Source organism: Maniola hyperantus, chromosome 5 (assembly GCF_902806685.2).
Source record: "Maniola hyperantus chromosome 5, iAphHyp1.2, whole genome shotgun sequence".
NCBI lineage: Eukaryota > Metazoa > Arthropoda > Insecta > Lepidoptera > Nymphalidae > Maniola > Maniola hyperantus.
The window spans coordinates 7,457,954-7,477,375 of record NC_048540.1 but is presented as its reverse complement, the minus strand read 5'-3'; the positions used below and the strand labels follow the sequence as shown (position 1 = coordinate 7,477,375).

Below are 19,422 nucleotides of genomic sequence, written 5' to 3'. Positions count from 1 at the left end.
ACACACCTTTGAGAACATTATGGAGAACTCTCAGGCATGCAGGTTTCCTCACGATGTTTTCCTCCGTTCACCGTTAAAGCAAGTGATATTTAATTAATTAAAACGAACAACTCCGAAAAGTAAGAGGTGCGTGCCCGGGATCGAACCCCCGACCTCCGATTAGAAGGCGGACGACCTAACCACTAGGCTATCACAGCTTATTTGCGTTTATATATACATATATATAGCTTTATTGGTCTGTGTATTCAATTGCACTCTGTCATCTGGGTTCGCCTTAAAGGACTGTTATCCAGGGCCGTAAAATAAATTTTTAAAAAAAATCTGTCATCTGTGTCATTGTCTGAGTCTGAGACTGACTTCTTTCAGTTTCTCTTTCCTTGTCAAATGTTGTAAAAATGGTAGAGTATTTTTAAATTTCCATTTAAATCTTCTCGAATCTGTCATATTATTCCAGAGTTTTCTATAATTTACGCGTCCAGTGACTTAAAATGCTTTGTTTACTTAAAAATTTACAATATTTTTTTAAAGGAGAGCGAGTGTTTTTATAACCTATATGTGATAAATATTTCAGACGAAGGGTACCTCAAGCTTTGGTAAACGCCGAAATAAGACACACACATTATGCAGAAGATGTGGTAGATCCTCCTATCATATTCAAAAATCAAAATGCGCTCAGTGTGGATATCCAGCGGCTAAATTGCGCTCTTGTAAGTATATTTTATTTTCTTATGTTTAATATAACAATCACATGAATAAGCACACGAAAGACTTAAAAGTTAAACTACGTAATATACCTAATAACTTTTATATATAATATAATATTCTGCGATATATAGTAACCTACTATGATTGAGAAGATATTATTATTTACTTAATATTTTCTTGTAAACGTAGGTATAGTATAGTTTATGAATTATTAGTGTCTGTCTAAATGAGACAAAATTATTTATTTTGTCTTACTGGAGGATTATTCATACATAAGTTCATTACCTACTGATAAATCACTAATGATCTAACTAAAAACATCTCTGTCAATATAATAGAATTCAAAAATTCACATAGCAGAGCGAAATTGATTGTACCAGTAGGGTACTGGTACAATCAATTTAGCTCTGCTTTCCAATCCAATCCATCAGCCTGTTTGCGTCCACTGCTGGACATAGGCCTTTCCAAGAGCGCGCCAAATTGGCGCTGCTCATTAGAAGTAGTGCCCATACTGACCACGCTGGGCAGGCGGGTTGGTCAGCGCAGGGCTGTAGGCTATTTCGCACCAGTGACGCTGCTGCCCGTCTCTGGTCTGTATTATTTAAATCCAAGCCATATGGAATGGTTATCCCGCCATTCTTCGGTCGTCATATCCTCGTCCGCTGATTCGCAGGGGGCACCACGTGCAGGTGAGGTTGACATTTGGGGTGCTAAGATGTTAGCGCACCCCCTTACCCCCTTTCTGAAAATGCTTTCTTACCAAGAGTCTTATGTTATAGAGAGACCTTCATGAAATCTTTAACTCATAGACAATTTTAATCAGGTAGGTAGGTACTTCAATAAATATCTAGCACTGACTTTAAACTTATAAAATTATGAAAGTTCCTATCAAAAATATGTTAGTGATTTTTGTGTGATGTACAAAAACAATAAAAGTAGCTTACAAAAACAAAACAAACCAGTGGTAGTGCGGTAGTACAGTAGGAACAGAAAGGGTACTACTAATAATATTATAAATGTTAAAGTGTGTATGTCTGCTAGCTTTTCATTATGTTAAGTTAATGATTAGGAGACAATCTAGATACAGATCTGCTTATATACTTCTAAGATAAGAAATAATGGCTTGATTTCAGATCACTGGTCAGTGAAGGCCAAGAGGAGGAAGACCACTGGCACTGGCCGCATGCGTCACCTCAAGATTGTAAGAAGACGTTTCCGTAATGGCTTCAAAGAAGGCAAACCCACACCTAAAAAAGCTGTTGCCTCATCGTAGACCTATTGCTTTATGTGAATAAATTTTTTTTAAACTAATGTACTTGTGTATTTTATTTTTCAAATTGTTATAGTTATCTTAGGGTCCCGCAGGGTTTTCTTAGGAGAAAAAAAGAAACCCTTATAGATTCACTTCGTTCTGTCTGATGTGTCTGTGAAGACTCGTCAAAAAAATCAAAACCTAATACAATACGTATAAGGATACTTCCCTTTGACCTAGAATCATTTTTGCCAGGTAGCAATGTCAAGTAAAGTAAAATCACACTAGGTGATAAATCTTTTGATAAGTAATCATTAGAGACCGGATTATATGCAACAGCCATGCAGGTTTCCTCACGATGTTTTCCTTCACCGTTAAACAAGTGATATTTAATAATAATTACCTAGATACCTAACTGCGAAAAGTTAGAGGTGCGTGCCCGGGATCAACTCCCGACCTCCGATTAGGAGGCGGACGTCCTCGCCACTAAGCTATCACGGCTTCTATAAGTAGGTATAATATCTGTTCATAAACGTAAAGTAGGAGCACATGAGTACCTAGATATCTAGGAGGATCCAGCATCCGATATTGTTTTGTTGTAATGAATATTAGAGATTCAAGAGTAAAAGTTACTACACCGGAATGTCACACAAAGTTGGTTGGCTGATGACGCGACGTGCGATTTGAAATAGCTACGGCATTATCGCGCTCTTTCCCCCCTGTAGCTTGAGCGTCAGACTCGGACCTCTCACCTCGGCCCTCAATGACCTCCCGCGGCCCGCCTCAGTCCTCCTCCGACCTCCTCACTCAGTCAGCCGGCGTGTAGTCGTTCGAACGTTTTCTCCTCATTACATAAAATAAACATCGGTCTTATTATGAAGAACCTTCAACACTAGAGTTCCACAATCTTATCCTATATCGTCATCGAGTGATAACTTATCTATTGTTGTGTGCTATGACGCGTAGATATAATCATTCGAAGTTCTCGCAAGTTATGCGATTGTGTGGTGAATAATTTCTGTAGGCAACTGGAATGAGTGTGCGTTAACTTTAACATCAAATAAACCTTTGTATTTAAATTAAGTTTAGTGTTATTATTCCGTGATGTCATTATTTAAGAAGAAGGCGCCAAAATATTCCGCGCCCCCAGTGCCATCCGCTCCGGCGGAGGATATACAAAACCACTCCGCTAACGGTGTGGACAATAACAATGGTGCTCAAAAGTCGCAGTTAGTGTTTCACTGTCAACAAGCACAAGGAAGTCCGCTTGGCCTAATTTCCGGATTTTCAAACGTTCACGAGCTATATCAGAAAATAGCGGAATGCTACGACTTTCCTCCAGACGATGTAAGTCTCATCATTACATCACCTATACAAATTATTACGAACTTGTTCTGGCGGTAATTAAGGCAAGAATGCTGCTCATTATGCGCTTTTTATATTATTTAATTAGGTGTAGTCACCTACCTACCTAGTGTCTAAATAACACCTAGCCGATGGATTTCAACTTTCGAGACTCAATGATTCAGTAGCTTATTTAGTAGTAGCCAAAGTGGCCGCAAAGGGTCGTAGATTTGAATCCCGAACATAAAATAGAAGCTAAGGTCTAAGGAACCTGAAGAACGGATGGTCATAGTTTGTCCCACCCACTCCCACAAACTACGCTGCGTATTTTTGTTTAAATTTTGAAATAACACATATAGGACTAGGTATAGGTATATGTAGGTAAGTATCTAGTATCTACCTCCCTAACTTCATTATGGGAGATGCAAAAAAAACGGGCCGAATTGAGAACCACCTCCTTTTTGGAAGTCGGTGAAAAAGGGGGCCGTACGATGGCCTAAAGGACATTATTTATTCCATTCATCAGCATCATACCTAATTTTATTATTAACTGATTGATATCCACTGCTGAATCTAGGTCTCTTATACGGACTTCCACGGTCTTGCGCCGCGCGCCGCTTGAATCCAGCGGATCCCTACGACTCGTTTGATTAGGCTTAGAATTTTTTCCGCTGTCTGTTCACCTAGTGAGTGGTCTTCCAACGGTGCGCTTTCCGGTGCGAGGTCGCCAATCGCCATTCTAGCACTGTGGGACCCCAACGTAACGTGTATCGGTTTTTCGAACTATGCGCCCTGCCTATTGTCACTTTAACTTCGTAACCCGTTGAGTTATTTCGGTTACTCTGGTTCTCCTACGGATCTCCTCATTTCTGACTTGACCACGTAGAGAAACTCCAAGCATAGTTCATCCAAGCATCGGCCGCTCTGTTTTCTTAGCGACCATGACTCGGATCCAGTCATCACTGACAACACGCACTGTTCGAAGACTTTGTTTGGTCTTCATTCATGTACCTATTCCATTCACCTTTCATTTATTAATTTCCTCCTTTCGCTCGCTCATTCATAATACTTCATGAACATGGCGTCGCTCTAAAACAAAAGCACTCTAGGGATAGGAGTGATCAGTGAAGACAGACAAGTCTGCGTGGAGTCGGGGTCCTCAGATTTCCCAATTATGTTGTTCATAATAATAATTATTAATTACTAGACGATGCCCGCGACTTCGTCCGCGTGGATTTAGGTTTTTGAAAATCCCGTGGGAACTCTTTAATTTTCCGGGATAAAAAGTAGCCTATGTCCTTCCCCGGGATGTAAGCTATTGATGTACCAAATTTCGTCAAAATCGGTTGAACGGATGGGGAAAGGCTAGCAGACAGACAGACAGCCAGACACACTTTCGCATTTATAATATTATAGTATTAGTATGGATGTACAGAACCCTCAAAGAGCGAGGTCTGACTTGCACTTGGCCTATTTAACTACAAATTATGTATACCACCACCACCACTAACTAATACAGTCAGCTACCTAGGCTACAATAGAGAAAATTACGAGCTCCGAATTTATTATTTTATCGCTTTCCAATTTACTTACCTGCGTTAGAATTAAAATGCAAGGCCTACCTAACAACACCTAATAAATAGACAACAACCGCATTGAATTAGTTTTCCACAAACAACTTACCTACTCGTTTTACTGATTCGTATTTCGTGGTATAAAAAATATGCAAGAATTTAGACTTGCAACCTAAAATATTAGCACTACTAAACTGTAGGTATATCTACAAATAAAGCATCAAGATTTTAGAGTTCCGTAGGTACCAAAATGGTAAAACCCCTCTTTTCTTCCTTCTCACGCCTGCTTATTTAATTAACTACTACATATGAAATAATTTAATGCTATCAACTTGAGAAGCAAGAAATAGTTTTAACTTTTAAAATAATAATATTATAGATACTGCCTGCCTGGCAAGTGAACGTATTAAAAAACTGGCCAAGTGCTAGTCAGACTCGCGCACCGAGGGTTCCGTACTACAGTCGTATTTTATCGACATTTTGCACGCTAAATCAAAAACTTATGCGTAAAAATAAATATAAGTTTGTTTTAGAATCTACAGGTAAAGGCCCTTTCATAATAAATGATACCTCACTTGCAGTGGCGTGCAGGTCATAGAGGCATAAATGCACTGCTTACCCCAGTTGGAATAGCTTAATGCTTATTTTTAACCGACTTCAAAAAAAGGAGGAGGTTCTCAATTCGTCGGAATCTTTTTTTTTTTTTTTTTTTTTTTTTTTTTTTTTTTTTTTTTTTTTTTTTTTTTTTTAATGTATGTTCCCCGATTACGCGAAAACGCCTGGACCGATTTTGAAAATTCTTTTTTTGTTTGAAAGGGTATACTTCAAAGTTGGTCCCATTTCAATTTGGTGAAGATCTGATGAACATCTTCGAAGATAGATACTGGAACTCCTCAACGGATAAGAGTAAATTGCTCGCGATCAGTGTAATAGCTTAGTAAACAGTAGATTTTTAACCAGTCATAGCATAATTCCATGGAGCCACTAAAAATTGTGAAATAAATTTTTTTTAGAAAAAAAATAAAAACCGACTTCGTTACACAAACACTAAAAATTGAAAAAGAATTTAATTTATTACCGAATATATTATGTATACAAGAGTTAATATAGTTCCATAATAATATTTTTTGGGGTCGGTGCCAATGAGGTGCCATTGTGGAGTCCCATAAAAATATGAAGTCTAGACGATTCGCGCAGCTAAAGCTAATTGGCACCGGCACCAAAAAGTATTATAATGGAACTATATTAACTCTTGTATACATAATATATTCGGTAATAAATTAAATTATTTTTCAATTTTTAGTGTTTGTGTAACGAAGTCGGTTTTTATTTTTTTTTTCATTATAGCCTGCCAGTAAACAGGTTCCTACCAACTAATGCCTACCCTGGCCTCAAACTCTGTGCACGCCACTGCTCACTTGATATACTTAGTAATCTTACTTTGAAAAGCTTTATCATAAAGCATTTTATATGTTTACATGACAAAGGTAGGTAGGTACCTACCAACCTGATAAAGCAATGTCTAGTGATAAATAATTCATTAAGTAAGTAATACCTATATGATATGACTAAAACTTAATTACGATCTCAATTAGTTTGTAGTTAAGTAAACTTATCTCCAGGTTTGCCTCTGTAGGTAAAGGTAGGTAGGTAACGTTAAAAAAAGCCAAGTGCCGAGTGGGCCTCGTTCCGTTAGGGTTCCGTCCATAAAAAATGAAAAATGTTCGTTTATTTTAGTCACAGCTTACAAACTACAATAAATTATTATTTATCGGTATTTTTAGTATTGTTAAATTAAAACTACCTGACTATTCATAAGCACTTTTAAAAAAGTTTACATGAATAAAAAAACATTCTATTCTATTCTATTCTGTTGTTTAGATAATAATATTATAAAGTGGAAAGATTTGTTTGTTAGTTTGGAATCGATAAACTCTGAAACGACTGAACCGATTTTAATAATTCTTTCACCATTAGAAAGCTTCTTTATCCAGAGGTAACATAAGCTACAAATTACGTAAATGTACCGCGGACGAAGTCGCGGGCAAAAGCTACCACTCCATATAACCACTAATATTGCGAGTGTGACTGTCTATCTGTCTGTTAGTTTTTCACGGCCTAACAGTTCAACCGATTTTGATGAAAGGTACCGAGTTACATCCCGGGGCCTTAAGGACCCCGGAAAATCGAAGAGTTCCCACAGGATTTATTTTTCTTTTGACGATTCAAAAGTAGCTAAATATTTGAATAAAAAATATTTCTTTTCTATTTTATGAAAATTTTAACAAGAGTAAGCAGTGCTTTTGTGCCTCTATGACCTGCACGCCACACTGCGATAAAGATCAACAAGGCTCAAGCAAGCGGATTGTTATTGATATCATCCTAGGTAATTAATTTTATAAAAAGTGTTCCAATTAAAATTAAACAGATACCTCTACCTATTAACTGATCCTACCTGTACAACCAGTTTTGGTTGTTTTTCTATTCCCTTATAAGAAACGTTTAAGTACAGTTAATAAATTATGAATTCCACCAATCATTCTGATACCTAGTCAATAAACTAGGTGCCTATTTAACCGTTGTACAATAATGTCTATTTATAGTTCAATACCGACATTGTTTGTCCGTCCTCGCTGGAACTAGAACTGAACCGCGATAAGAGTAGGCAAAAGCAGACGTAGCTACATCCATGACATGATTATTGTAGACCGTAATTATTTATTATTGCTTTTTATAGGTACCTACATATGCGTTGTTCTCCTATACTTAACTTATTTATGGTAATTATTTACACTCTTTTAATAAATCAAAGAAGAGTAGGTTGGTACCTACCTAAGTAAACAGGGTCGGTTCCATTCATGATTCAACCTACAAAACATCTGAGGTCAAGTGCGAGTCAGACTCGCACACGAAGAGTTCCGTTCCGTAGGTACTAAATATTTGTTGTTATAGTGACAAAAGAAATTCTTACTTTAGGTACTAAGTCTACGCAGCCTACACAATGTGAAACTCTACCTAGGTAGGTACTTGTTATTACCAATTTGGTTCACGGGGTACCTATACCGACTTATTTATTATTTTCTAGATATGCTGATTGCTGTGATCTAGTGGCAAAGTAATAATGTGTATATAATATGTATAATGAGCAGTGGTAGCCTAGTGGTTAGGACGTCCGCCTTCTAATCGGAGGTCGGGGGTTCGATCCCGGGCACGCACCTCTAACTTTTCGGAGTTTTGTGCGTTTTAATTAATTAAATATCACTTGCTTTAACGGTGAAGGAAAACATCGTGAGGAAACCTGCATGCCTGAGTGTTCTACATAATGTTCTCAAAGGTGTGTGAAGTCTATCAATCCGCACATGGCCAGCGTGGTAGACTATGGCCAAAACTCTTCTCACTCTGAGAGGAGACCCGTGCTCTGTAGTGAGCCGGTGATGGGTTGATTATGATGATAATATGTATAGGTAGTACACCTAGTTACGTAACCTGGTTAAGCGTAATTTAGCTAATATAGGTACGGTAAACATACCTAATTTAGTAAAAATATCTCTAAATTTATCCTCAATTAAGATGATTAGTTACATAGGTAGTATACAATATAGGTGACATAGGTAATATACCTATGTATATATACATTATACATACCTATATATTATAGGATTGTAACATCGATCGTTACAGTCAAAACTCTTTTCCGTTCAAAACTACTATTGACTACCTACAGAGGTTGGTAAAAAATTTTGACTGTTCTGATCAAAACTTCTCTAAATTGATTCATAATAAAGGCCACAACATTTAATGCATTTAAGATTGGATCAAATGTGGCCCAGAACGAAATCGAGCACCCTGACTCCGGTCCAAACAGTATTGTTTGGTAGGAGTCATAACTCATAAGACAGCGTAGAGTCAATAGTCAGATTTAAAACTAGGTACCTACTCGTAGGTATGTATATTGTATTTGTAGGCATGTATTTTAAAACTAATTTTGACCAACGTTGTTGGTGAAAACTAGTTTTGACTGTTTGTTCTTGACATAACATAATATACTTACGTCATGTTTGCTTTTAGTGACAGTGATTAACTTAGCAAGTGCCAGTCACATTGTATGACAAATTCGGTATAAGTTATTCGGTAATTCGTTAAACAATACGACGTAATTGCATACATAACAATTGAAAATCACCTTTAGCCACATAATATGTGTACATATTATGTGGCTAAAGGTGATTTTTTTACTTAATAGGATTATGTTTTCTAAATAATATAGTGAGTAGGTAGGTATAGGTAGTAGTTAGGTATTATTATCACAATAATGCCAATCGCCCATTTCTTTTGAAAATGATTCACCTCTATCTTAACTCACTCTTACCTAAGTACATATCAATAAATGATTATAGTCCGCAGCTGTATTTGATATTTAGAAATTGTATAAGTACTAATATTCCTAGGAAATGTATAATTTACATTTTAGGAAATCAAAGGTTCTTTAAAACATACATCTGCTTGGAAATGTATATTGTATTGTACTGTGCATTATATGTATGTATAATGTTCTGCGTGAAGTCTGCCAACCCGTACTTGGCCAGCGTGGTAGACTATGGCCAAACACTTCTCATTCTGACAGGAGACCCGTACTCAGTAGTGGGCCGGCGATAAGTTGATCATGATGATGAGTCTAGACTAGATATTAGATAACGCCCGCGGCTTCTACACATTTATACAACTTTAGGTGGCAGGCTATATTGTTTTGAGATGGTGGCAATAGGTTGACCGTGACGGCTAACGGCGCGAGTTGCAAAGGTCAGTGGTAAAATGGCACCGGCAGTAGGCATGCATTTTCTTAATATTCCACGGCCTATAAAATTTTTATGGCCGCTCTTCAGTTTTGTGCTCGAGTCGCGCGTGAAAGACCGTGAACCGTCCGTGAATGCTGGGAAACACCCATCCACGATGTTGCGATGCTGCTCGCGATCGCTCGTCCACGTGATTTCGCCAGCGGCGCGCCGCGATTCGTAATCGTAAATATAGGTACATAGGTAGGTACCAGCTATTACATAAAAGCGAAATACCACTCACTCACTGACTAATCACGAAATCACTGAAATGGGGGTTGGAGGTTATATGAAAATCCTATGTAGGTATTGAAGTTAGCAACGTAAAAAATCCCTTTTGCAGCGGGAAAATTTCTTATCTCATGAGAAACCAGAAATTTTATGCGGACAAAGTCGCGGGCAACTACTAGTTATTTATATGTAGAGCGAGTGTAGGTAATACAGCCAGTTATTTTTTTATGTTGCAATTGTTTTACACAAAAAAGGATTTTTATTAAGACAGACCATTATTTAAGTATCCCCAATGCGAATTGAATCCAATCAAGTGCTCTGTAACCGGTACCTGGAAGGCTTAGTAACATTATCTTTGAAGGAGTATGGTCTACCTATCGATGTTTTATTTTGTATACCTATGTAGTATGTACGTAGGTTAGTCCTATATGTTGAATTTGCATTCGCACTCTGCTACCAATTCATAGGTAATATTAAACATTATTAGGTATAATAAGTTATTATACCTACTATAACATACTGTACTTTAATATAATAAGTACCTATTGCCTACTTATTGTTTCATGAATGTGATGTGATTCACATTGATGTACCTATCCGGTCCCGAGGTATGTATGCGAGTCCGATCCATGTCTAGTCAGCATTACTCATAGATGAGTATTTTTGAGTATGCGGGTGGCAAAGCTGAAGTGGCAATGGGCAGGGCACATAGTTCGAAAAACTGATAGACGTTGAGGTCCCACGGTGCTGAAATGGTGACCTCGCACTGCAAAGCCCAGCAGTGGAACACCACACACTAGGTGGACGAACGACATCAGAGACTAGGAAGCCGCTGGATTCAGGCGGCGCGCGGCGCAAGACCGTGGCGTGTGCAAGTCCCTACAAGACTAACAAGAGGCATGTCCATCAGTTGACGTCTATCGGTTGTTGATGATGATGATGAGTATTTATAAAAGTTTTAAAATATGGCAGTTTTATCGCACAACGTATCTATACTTATGTAATTCTCTCCAAACTGTCGCTGCGGAAGCACGCACTGCTGCGCGCCGCGCGGCCCGGAAGTAAAGGTTCGTACGCACCTGAGCGGCGCGGCGCGGCGCTTCAGTCCGACTGCAGAACGCGTCACCTCAGGCCGCTCGACGGTGCCTACCGCACTACAACTTCAGTACGCGGCACCTCGCGTCACTTGCGCGTCACTTTTATACCCGTTCGCGTACGAGCGCGAAGCGCCGTGCCGCGCCGCTGGGTATGTCGCACTAGCGTCACTGCACTGCGCGTCGCTTCGCTGCGCTTCAAAATATTCTCTCCAGCCGTGCCGCGCGGCAACGCGCGGTGAAGCGCCGCGCCGCGCCGCTCTAGTGCGATATGCGCCATACAAAATGATAGAAATGATATTTTGAAGCTCTGTGCCGCGACGTGAAGCTCACTGAAGCGCCGCGCCGCGCCGCTCAGGTGCGTACGAACCTTAAATCACATCGGCCGCCCAGAGGGGCGCAGTCTCGTGTGATATGAACATCGCTCAGCGAATGTGGCGAATCGCTGCTGGATTCGCATGTAACCATTCTAATTGACAACATATATATTATGTAGGTACTTATAACAGCCACTTAATCAATTCCCATTTTTTAACGTTCCGTATCTACAAAAGGAAAAAACGAAACCTTATAGGATCACTTTGTTTGTCTGTCTGTCTGTCGTGTCTGTTAAGAAACGACCTAGAATTTTATTATGAATCATGGCAGGTAGTTGGGTCTTGTAGTACAAGTGGAAAAATCCGAAAACCGTGAATTTGTGGTGACATCACCAAAAGAAATTAAAATTAAAATATGTTCAGGAAAATATTTATTTAGTAAATCACATATAGGTAGATGGCACGGTCCGTCATTAACTTAGTGTTCTACATAGTGTCCGGTATATCTTATACGATGGTACGGAACCCCTGAGTGTGCGAGTCGACAACTTACAGCAGTGAGCGGCTTTGGGATTGGGCTCTAACTGGTTGATTTACACTTATTTTATGTCGGGGGTGATTTAATAACTTTTTAACAAAGCGAAGGGAAGTACCCAAATCAACTAAATTTTTTATATAAACTAAATTTTCTCCTCGTCCGTATTCCGCTAATTTTATGCGAGTTCAGCGCGAAGTGCGTACCGTGGAATTTGTAGTCATCGTTGTATTTGCGAAACTTGGAATTTGTAGCATCATTATGACTGTGCTATTAGCGGTCAATGGACTATGACCCACCGGTCGTAGGTCAGGGAGTGGACAGAACAGGGCCTACTCAGACTAAGAAGAAAGGGGTTTGAATATTTTAGTATGGGGCGTCTTCGCCATTGTTTTTTCAAAATAGCGGCCACGGCTAGACTGTTGTACCTACTGATGACGCAACCATTAACTTTGATAGGTTGTATCTCGGAAACATGACACTTTAAAAGATGTCTCATACAATACTTGTTTGTATTGATGCCAGCTGTTGATTAATGCAGGTGTTATGTGAGGCCGCTATTTTGGAAAGAAAGAAAAATAGAGGACAACTAAATAGGTACCTAGGCCAAATTTTTCAAAGCCTTTTCTGCTGACTGAGAGATGCATAATAATTCAGCAGTCTCTCATGCCTTTAAATACGTTGCTATGTTCCGGATTCTATTCTTCAACCACTCTCATTGCTCGTAATTTAATCTTGTAATAATATAATATAATCTTTATTTGATAAAAAATTACAAGATATATATAAGTACATAACCCTGGTAGTAGCAATGCAAAGTTCCTGGCCCCCAAACTAGGATTCCCTGTGCTATGGGAAGCCAGTCTTTCGCCCGAATATAAATAGGTAGGTACAATTAATGTAAATAACTTACTTATATATACATAAACAGATTAAAATTAATATAATAATAAAAATAATTAATTAATCCTTCGCTTACCTGCTCCGTGTTCAATACAAGCACTCGTACCAAATAACAACTTTGCAGCCTTGCAACAAATAATTATTTAATGTCTATGATTTAATTGATTTGCTATAGCTAGCGAAGAATAGGTATAATATTGTAAGAAATAGGCAGGTAGAACGCAAAAAATGGCGATTAGACATGCTATTTATAGGCGTGTAGAGAAGCATTCTTATTAGCTAATAGGAACCAATGATAAAATATCTAAGTTACCTACTTATTTATCGTTCATTTTTATGGTTTCAGATTTTGTTCTGCACATTGAACACTCACAAAGTGGATATGAAAAAGTTACTTGGTGGCCAGATCGGCTTAGAAGACTTTATATTCGCACATAGGAAAGGTCGGCCAAAAGAAATAGAAATAGTGAAAACAGAAGACGCACTCGGCTTAACTATCACCGACAATGGCGCAGGATATGCATTCATTAAGCGAATTAAGGAAGGATCAATTGTGTCACGAATACCACACATAGAGGTAAGAAATGCTAGGATTAGCAACGAAAATGTCATTCCATACACCTTTTAGACTCGCTCGAAACGAGCTACTTAGTACTTTTGTGTCCCAAATATATAATTTCGTGTCCTACTTACATCAACACAAACTCCCGGTATCTACCTACCTATTTGTTCTTATTACTGAGTGTCAAAGAGCTAGTCAATTGAACAAAGATTTAGCCTTATTGTTGGCTACTTATTAGTAAAACTTATATAAATTAGCTAAGTATATCTTTAGAAATTTGCCTATTTAATACCTACGCATTTCTTAATTAATTACTACACAATTCACTTTGCAATAGCTCAAAAGGTAAGTATTCATTTTTAGTATCTTCGTTATTTTCATCGACAAGTTGCTGGATTGCCTCAACGTTAACATAATTTTTGGACTGTTGCGTTAACTTCGTGGACTATTCAATAATTGTTAGGCCCCGATGAATATCTACATTTCTAATGTATCAGCCTGCATTTTATCCAGGGTCCCAGTATAGCTATGATATAACAAAACTAGAAACATAAAAATTCTTATACTTAAATAAACTTTACGCGGGTTATGGTCGTTAATTAGAGTTAAAGGGTTCAACTAATGAGGTTTACTAGAATACCTATGGCAAAAAATAGGTATAGCTATGTCATAGAGCAGAAACAACTCTATGAGCTATGTTATCTACACAATTTTCCACCTTAGGCGCATCCCGGCACAGCATGACTTATTTTTAAGGTAGGTAGGTGGGGAAACCTGTTGTTTCTTGTCCCTCTTTGGATGTGTGGTGTTATAAAAACAAAGCAAGAACACTAATGAAGAACTGGGTGCCATTTTATAGGTTTTATTGCTAACTGATCTCTGAGTCTCAGATCTGTACCGGATAGGGTTATGCAGGGAAAAATGTTCATATAGAAGATACCACTGATTATAAATTATTATGATACTTATAGCACACACACACACATAAATGATGACTACTGATAGTAGGTAACAGTACCTGTAGTCCTAATAACTAACTTCTAATAATAATTATTACTATGATAACGATAAGACTTGAGAGCTAGACACTTGCCACTACGTCCAGGTAGGTACCTACTACCTAGTCATTTTTTAAACCCCTATTAGTCTTATTACTTAGAAGCATTTGCTACGGTCTACCTTAGAAGATACATCTTCTTAATCATCTACCTACTAATATTATAAAGGCGCTAGTGTGTTTGTCTGCCTGTCCCTGTCTGTTACCTCTTCATGGCTATAACAGATTTCGACGAAAGGTACAGAGATAAGTACCTACTTTGTATCCTGTAGACGTATTATTAGCTATATATTACTGGTATTAGCCAGTACCTACCTACCTATGTGATAAATGGAAAGCATTACGACCCTTAGCAATGAGGAATAAGACTCTTATTACTAAGAATAAGACTCTTATTACTAAGAATAAGGATAGAGGTAGTTATGACAAACGTCACGTGATGTTTTTCTGTTTATTAATCATCAATTATAATATGAATCGACAGGGCGGTTACGCACTCATCCGATCCGAGTCCATCGAAATACGTTCCGAAGTAGTCATAGAACTATAATTTTATATGGTAGCTTATGACGTAAATATGTCGTAGATATCCGTATTTTCACGGATTCGGATCGGATGAGTGTGTGATCGCTCTAAGATTAGGTACCTATGGAGAATTGAGACGTATTTGCCGGTCGACTATTGTTGCCCTATATTTAACGGTCATTCCCCTAACAATTCTGTAGGAAATAAACTATTATCGTATTAAACTCCTCGTGCTTATTGTCATTTCAGGTTGGAGACCATATTGAACGATTAAACGGCGAGAACGTAGTCGGAAAGAGACATTACGAAGTAGCAAAACTACTTAAAGACATACCTAAAGGAACTACATTCACGATTAGACTTGTAGAACCATTAAAAAGTGGTTTCGGGAGCATCGGGCCTAAAAGTGGCAGCGCAAGGTCTAGCAAGAAACAAAGTTATGGATCTGGAAAAGAAACTCTGAGATTTAAAGCGAACGGACAAGCGACTATAGAAAATGAGGTATGTACCGTATCTACTATGCACAGAATTATTTTGGAACAAACACGGTTTTTTTCCTAATAGTATCACTTTTAAATCGATAAGAGTAGAGTAGGTACTTACACTTATGACTTAAAATAATCAGAAGAAGGTAGGTTTAAATCTGAGTCCGGGACACCCACAGTCTTATCGGTCTTCGCGCTTTACAAAAACACTCTAGCTCTAGGCCCTAGAGGGGCTTGAAAGTACTGTCTAAACAAGACTGTGTGGAGTCGGGCTGCTCCGATTTCGTTTTGGGCCACATTCGATCTTATATGCATTATATTTACCTATGAATTTTTCCAGCAAAGAGTTTTCACCTAAATTTCTGGTTAAACTACCTACTTTACAGCAACAACTCGTTCGTCAAAGCTAGTTTTGACTGTTATTTTGAGTTTGACTGTAACACAATTGAACACAATTTATAAGCTATAGGTACTTATTTTTTATATTACAGCACGACGAGAGATCCAAGGCCGGTATAGACAAAATAAACGGTTTACTGGATTCATTTATGGGAATAAATGACACAGAGCTGGCAACCCAAATGTGGGATCTTTCAGAAGGAAAAGCGAATTCGATGCAACTTGCTGAAGCTATTGACAATAGCGACTTACAAGAATTTGGATTTACTGATGAATTCATCATCGAATTATGGGGAGTTATCACTGACGCCAGATCTGGAAGACTCAGATAGAGATAATATTTTAATTTAGTAGGTGCTTACCTAAAATTAGTTAAAAATTGAATTGGCATTTATAGCTGTAAAGATCGGAGCCTTTTTAGAGACAAGTCATATTTATGAGTAGGCTTACTGGCTTCACTATTATAAAAGTGCTAGATAATGAAATAGCAATAATTAGATACCTAGTAGATACTTTATGTAAGTAGGTACTTATATTTTATTGTTACAAAATGATACAGTCATTACTGATTACTTAGACATCTAAGTAGGTATTTATTGAGTTAGTTATGGACATATTCAATAAAAGACCCAGGCAGTGAAGCCTAAAGTTAGTCTAATACAGGATTAAGAAACTATCTACTTACAAAAAAACAGGCATTAATTGGTGGTTCCGAACCTCAAAAGGAAAAAAAGGAACCCGGAAAAGGAATAGTAGAGGATGGATCACTTCGTTGATCAATTGACAGACAAACAGACAGGTCACTATATAGAGACAGACAGACAAACATATATAACATGACATGACGTGTAAACACAGATATCGTGACACAGGTCACAGACTGTGTAGACAATAGGTATGTGTTGGTCATTCTCCTTTCTTGGGCACAGATGTTTAATTAATAGAATTTATGTAAACTATGTCGGTAACAAACAAGCCGGATTCGAAAAGGCTTCAGTACCATAGATCACATTTACACGTTGCGGCAGTTTAAAAAAGAGTATCTTCGGCCACTTTTCTTGGCATGCAAACAAAGCCTTCGATTCTGTGGAAACTTGGGCTGTGTTGAGGTCTTTACAGAGATAGCAGATCCACTACCGGTATATCCAAGCACTGATGTACTTATACAAAAACCAACCAACGAGACCAATCCAATTGCAGCGGGGAGTGCGACAGGGAGACGTAATCTCCCCGAAGCTGTTACCGCAGCTTTGGAAGACATTTTTAAGCTTCTGGATTGAAACGGACTTGGCATTAACATCAATTACTCACCTTCGATATGCGAGACTGGAAGAACTCAATACAATGCTCAATGACCTTAGCAGAGCTTCTCAGCAGGTGGACCTAAAAATGAACATGAGTAAGGCGAAAATCATGTGTAATGCTTATATCCTACCCCACCGAGTAATCTTTGAGAGCTTTGCACTCGAAATTGTAGACGAGTATGTACACACAATCCAGTTAGGTAGGCCCAATTTTGAGAAAGCCGTCAGCTGCCGAATCGAACTCGGCTGGGCAGCGTTCAGGTAGCTTCGAGATCGATCGATTCATCTTCTTGTCCAAAATTCCTCAATGCTTGAAGACCAAAGTCTACGAATGGTGCGTGGAAGTGATGACATATGGATCCGAGACATCGTCGCTAACTAGGGGCCTCATAAGAAAGCTCAGAGTCACACAGCGGCCGATGAAGAGAGCTATACTTGAAGTTTTTCTACGCGATCAAATCAGAAATGAGGAGATCCGTAGGAGAACTGAGTAACCGACATAGCTCAACGGATTGCGCAGCTGAAGTGGCAACGGGCAGGGCACATAGTTCGGAAAACCGATGGACGTTGGGGTCCCAAGGTGCTGGAATGGCGACCTCGCACCAGGAGGTGCAGCATTAGAAGACTCCTGGACGGAAGACATCAGACGAGTCGCAGGGAGCCGCTGGATTCAAGCAAGACCGTGTCGTGTGGAAGTCCTTACAAGAGGCCTATATCCAGCAGTGGGCGTCTATCCGTTGATCATTATGGTGTCGGTAATAATTATGCTTTGTTGCCTGGGCAATGGAATTCTAATTTAAGTGTTGTATGATAATATTGTATAGTCAACAGAATATATGATAAGAAATTAAGAATGTGTGCCTTTTCTATTGTTGCTAAGTAGCAAATTAATACATAGGTAAAATAATGTTGATGACTTTAGCTCAAAGTGAATCCAGAGGTAGGTAAGTCGTATGAAAAAGTGACACTGTGTCTATCTGTGTTTATAGATTACAGATTGTTATCACTCCAGAAATGATGGACATAGGCAGAGTGCTCACGGGATTTTAAAAAAAAACCTTGATGCGGGTAAAATTGCTGGCAGCATCTAGTACCGAAAATGGGTGCCTGTCTACTGGTGCGGAGCGGAGCGGAGATGGGTTGAGCAAACCAATCAGATTGTCAGTAAATAACGTGATAATTTTATTTTGGCATCTGACAAAACTGCCCCCCAATTGTGTAAGAATAACCATTTCATGGCTATCGCAATCGTCAAGAATTCTGCCCTTTGATTGGCTGTGAAAAAATGTAAACAGCGAATCAACCAATCAAAGGGCAGAATTTCTTGACGATTGCGATAGCCATGAAATGGTTATTCTTACACAATTGGGGAGCTGATTGGTCAACTATACACATCACCGCTCCGCTCCGCACCAGTGGACAGGGAGCCTTACTAAATAAATAGAAGTTTATTTCAAGCAACAAAGACTTTATCTATTAAGTACTTATTTATGTAAAATAAACTAATGTCAACCAGTGAACCACTATTGCATGGTTTCTACTATAGGTACCTAATAGGTATTTTACACCAGTTGAAGTTTAACAGCTACCTACAATGCAGCAGCGGTTCACTTGAAAGTAGTCAAGCCTGCAAGTCTATATTTTTTCATTTTTGACAATGAATAATGATCTATGATTTTTTTAAATGATAAATTATTATTACTAAATAAATGAGTTTATCCTTTTATCATGACTTTTATACTGAACCTGTTACAGTTCTTGCAATTCACGAAGGCGAGTGAACTTTAATTGTGGTACGTCGTATACACGGACATTGCGTAAGTGTGCGTGCGCGTCGGACCAATCACTCGCGAAAAAGCGCTCGCAGACGCACACATTTAGTGTACCTTACTTATACCACGTATTGGTATGAGCCAATTACCATTGGCACGCATTGGTAACCGATCAACAATATTTGTATTAAACGTTTTTTATGTGAAAACAAGTAAATAACTAATGAGAAATACAATGACGCCACGAATTCTCAAAGTTTGTTCTGCAACTAAAGTTTAGTCCTTGAAAAAAATTGGTTACACTATAAGGGACAAAAATAGGTTAGCTAGGTCTCTTTTTATCACATTAGTAACTTTATCTGTGCTCTCTTTTTTAGTGTGAATGAGAAAGCAAACGTTCCTTTGTCTAGATTTTTTACTCCGTCTACGGCGGGGGGCAAAAAGAATCGCCAGCTGAGTGAGTTGGTACGGTAGCTACGGGTAAATTTAGAAATAATATATCTAACATTGTAAGTCGATGATTCCATTGAA

The 19,422-nt window shown here is 38.5% G+C and overlaps 2 protein-coding genes across 2 annotated transcripts; both read left to right on the top strand.

Annotated features, from left to right (window-relative positions):
• Positions 1–263: 263 nt before the first annotated feature.
• Positions 264–2,016, top strand: RpL37a (ribosomal protein L37a). Its single transcript, XM_034968597.2, has 3 exons — positions 264–398; positions 572–707; positions 1,839–2,016. The coding sequence occupies exons 1-3, from the start codon at positions 396–398 to the stop codon at positions 1,976–1,978; spliced, it is 279 nt and encodes a 92-aa protein (XP_034824488.1). The 5' UTR covers positions 264–395; the 3' UTR covers positions 1,979–2,016.
• A 729-nt stretch (positions 2,017–2,745) lies between these two features.
• On the top strand, positions 2,746–18,845 carry kermit (PDZ domain-containing protein GIPC-like protein kermit). Its single transcript, XM_034968572.2, has 4 exons — positions 2,746–3,304; positions 13,134–13,364; positions 15,181–15,432; positions 15,908–18,845. The coding sequence occupies exons 1-4, from the start codon at positions 3,062–3,064 to the stop codon at positions 16,145–16,147; spliced, it is 966 nt and encodes a 321-aa protein (XP_034824463.1). The 5' UTR covers positions 2,746–3,061; the 3' UTR covers positions 16,148–18,845.
• The last annotated feature ends 577 nt before the right edge of the window (positions 18,846–19,422 follow it).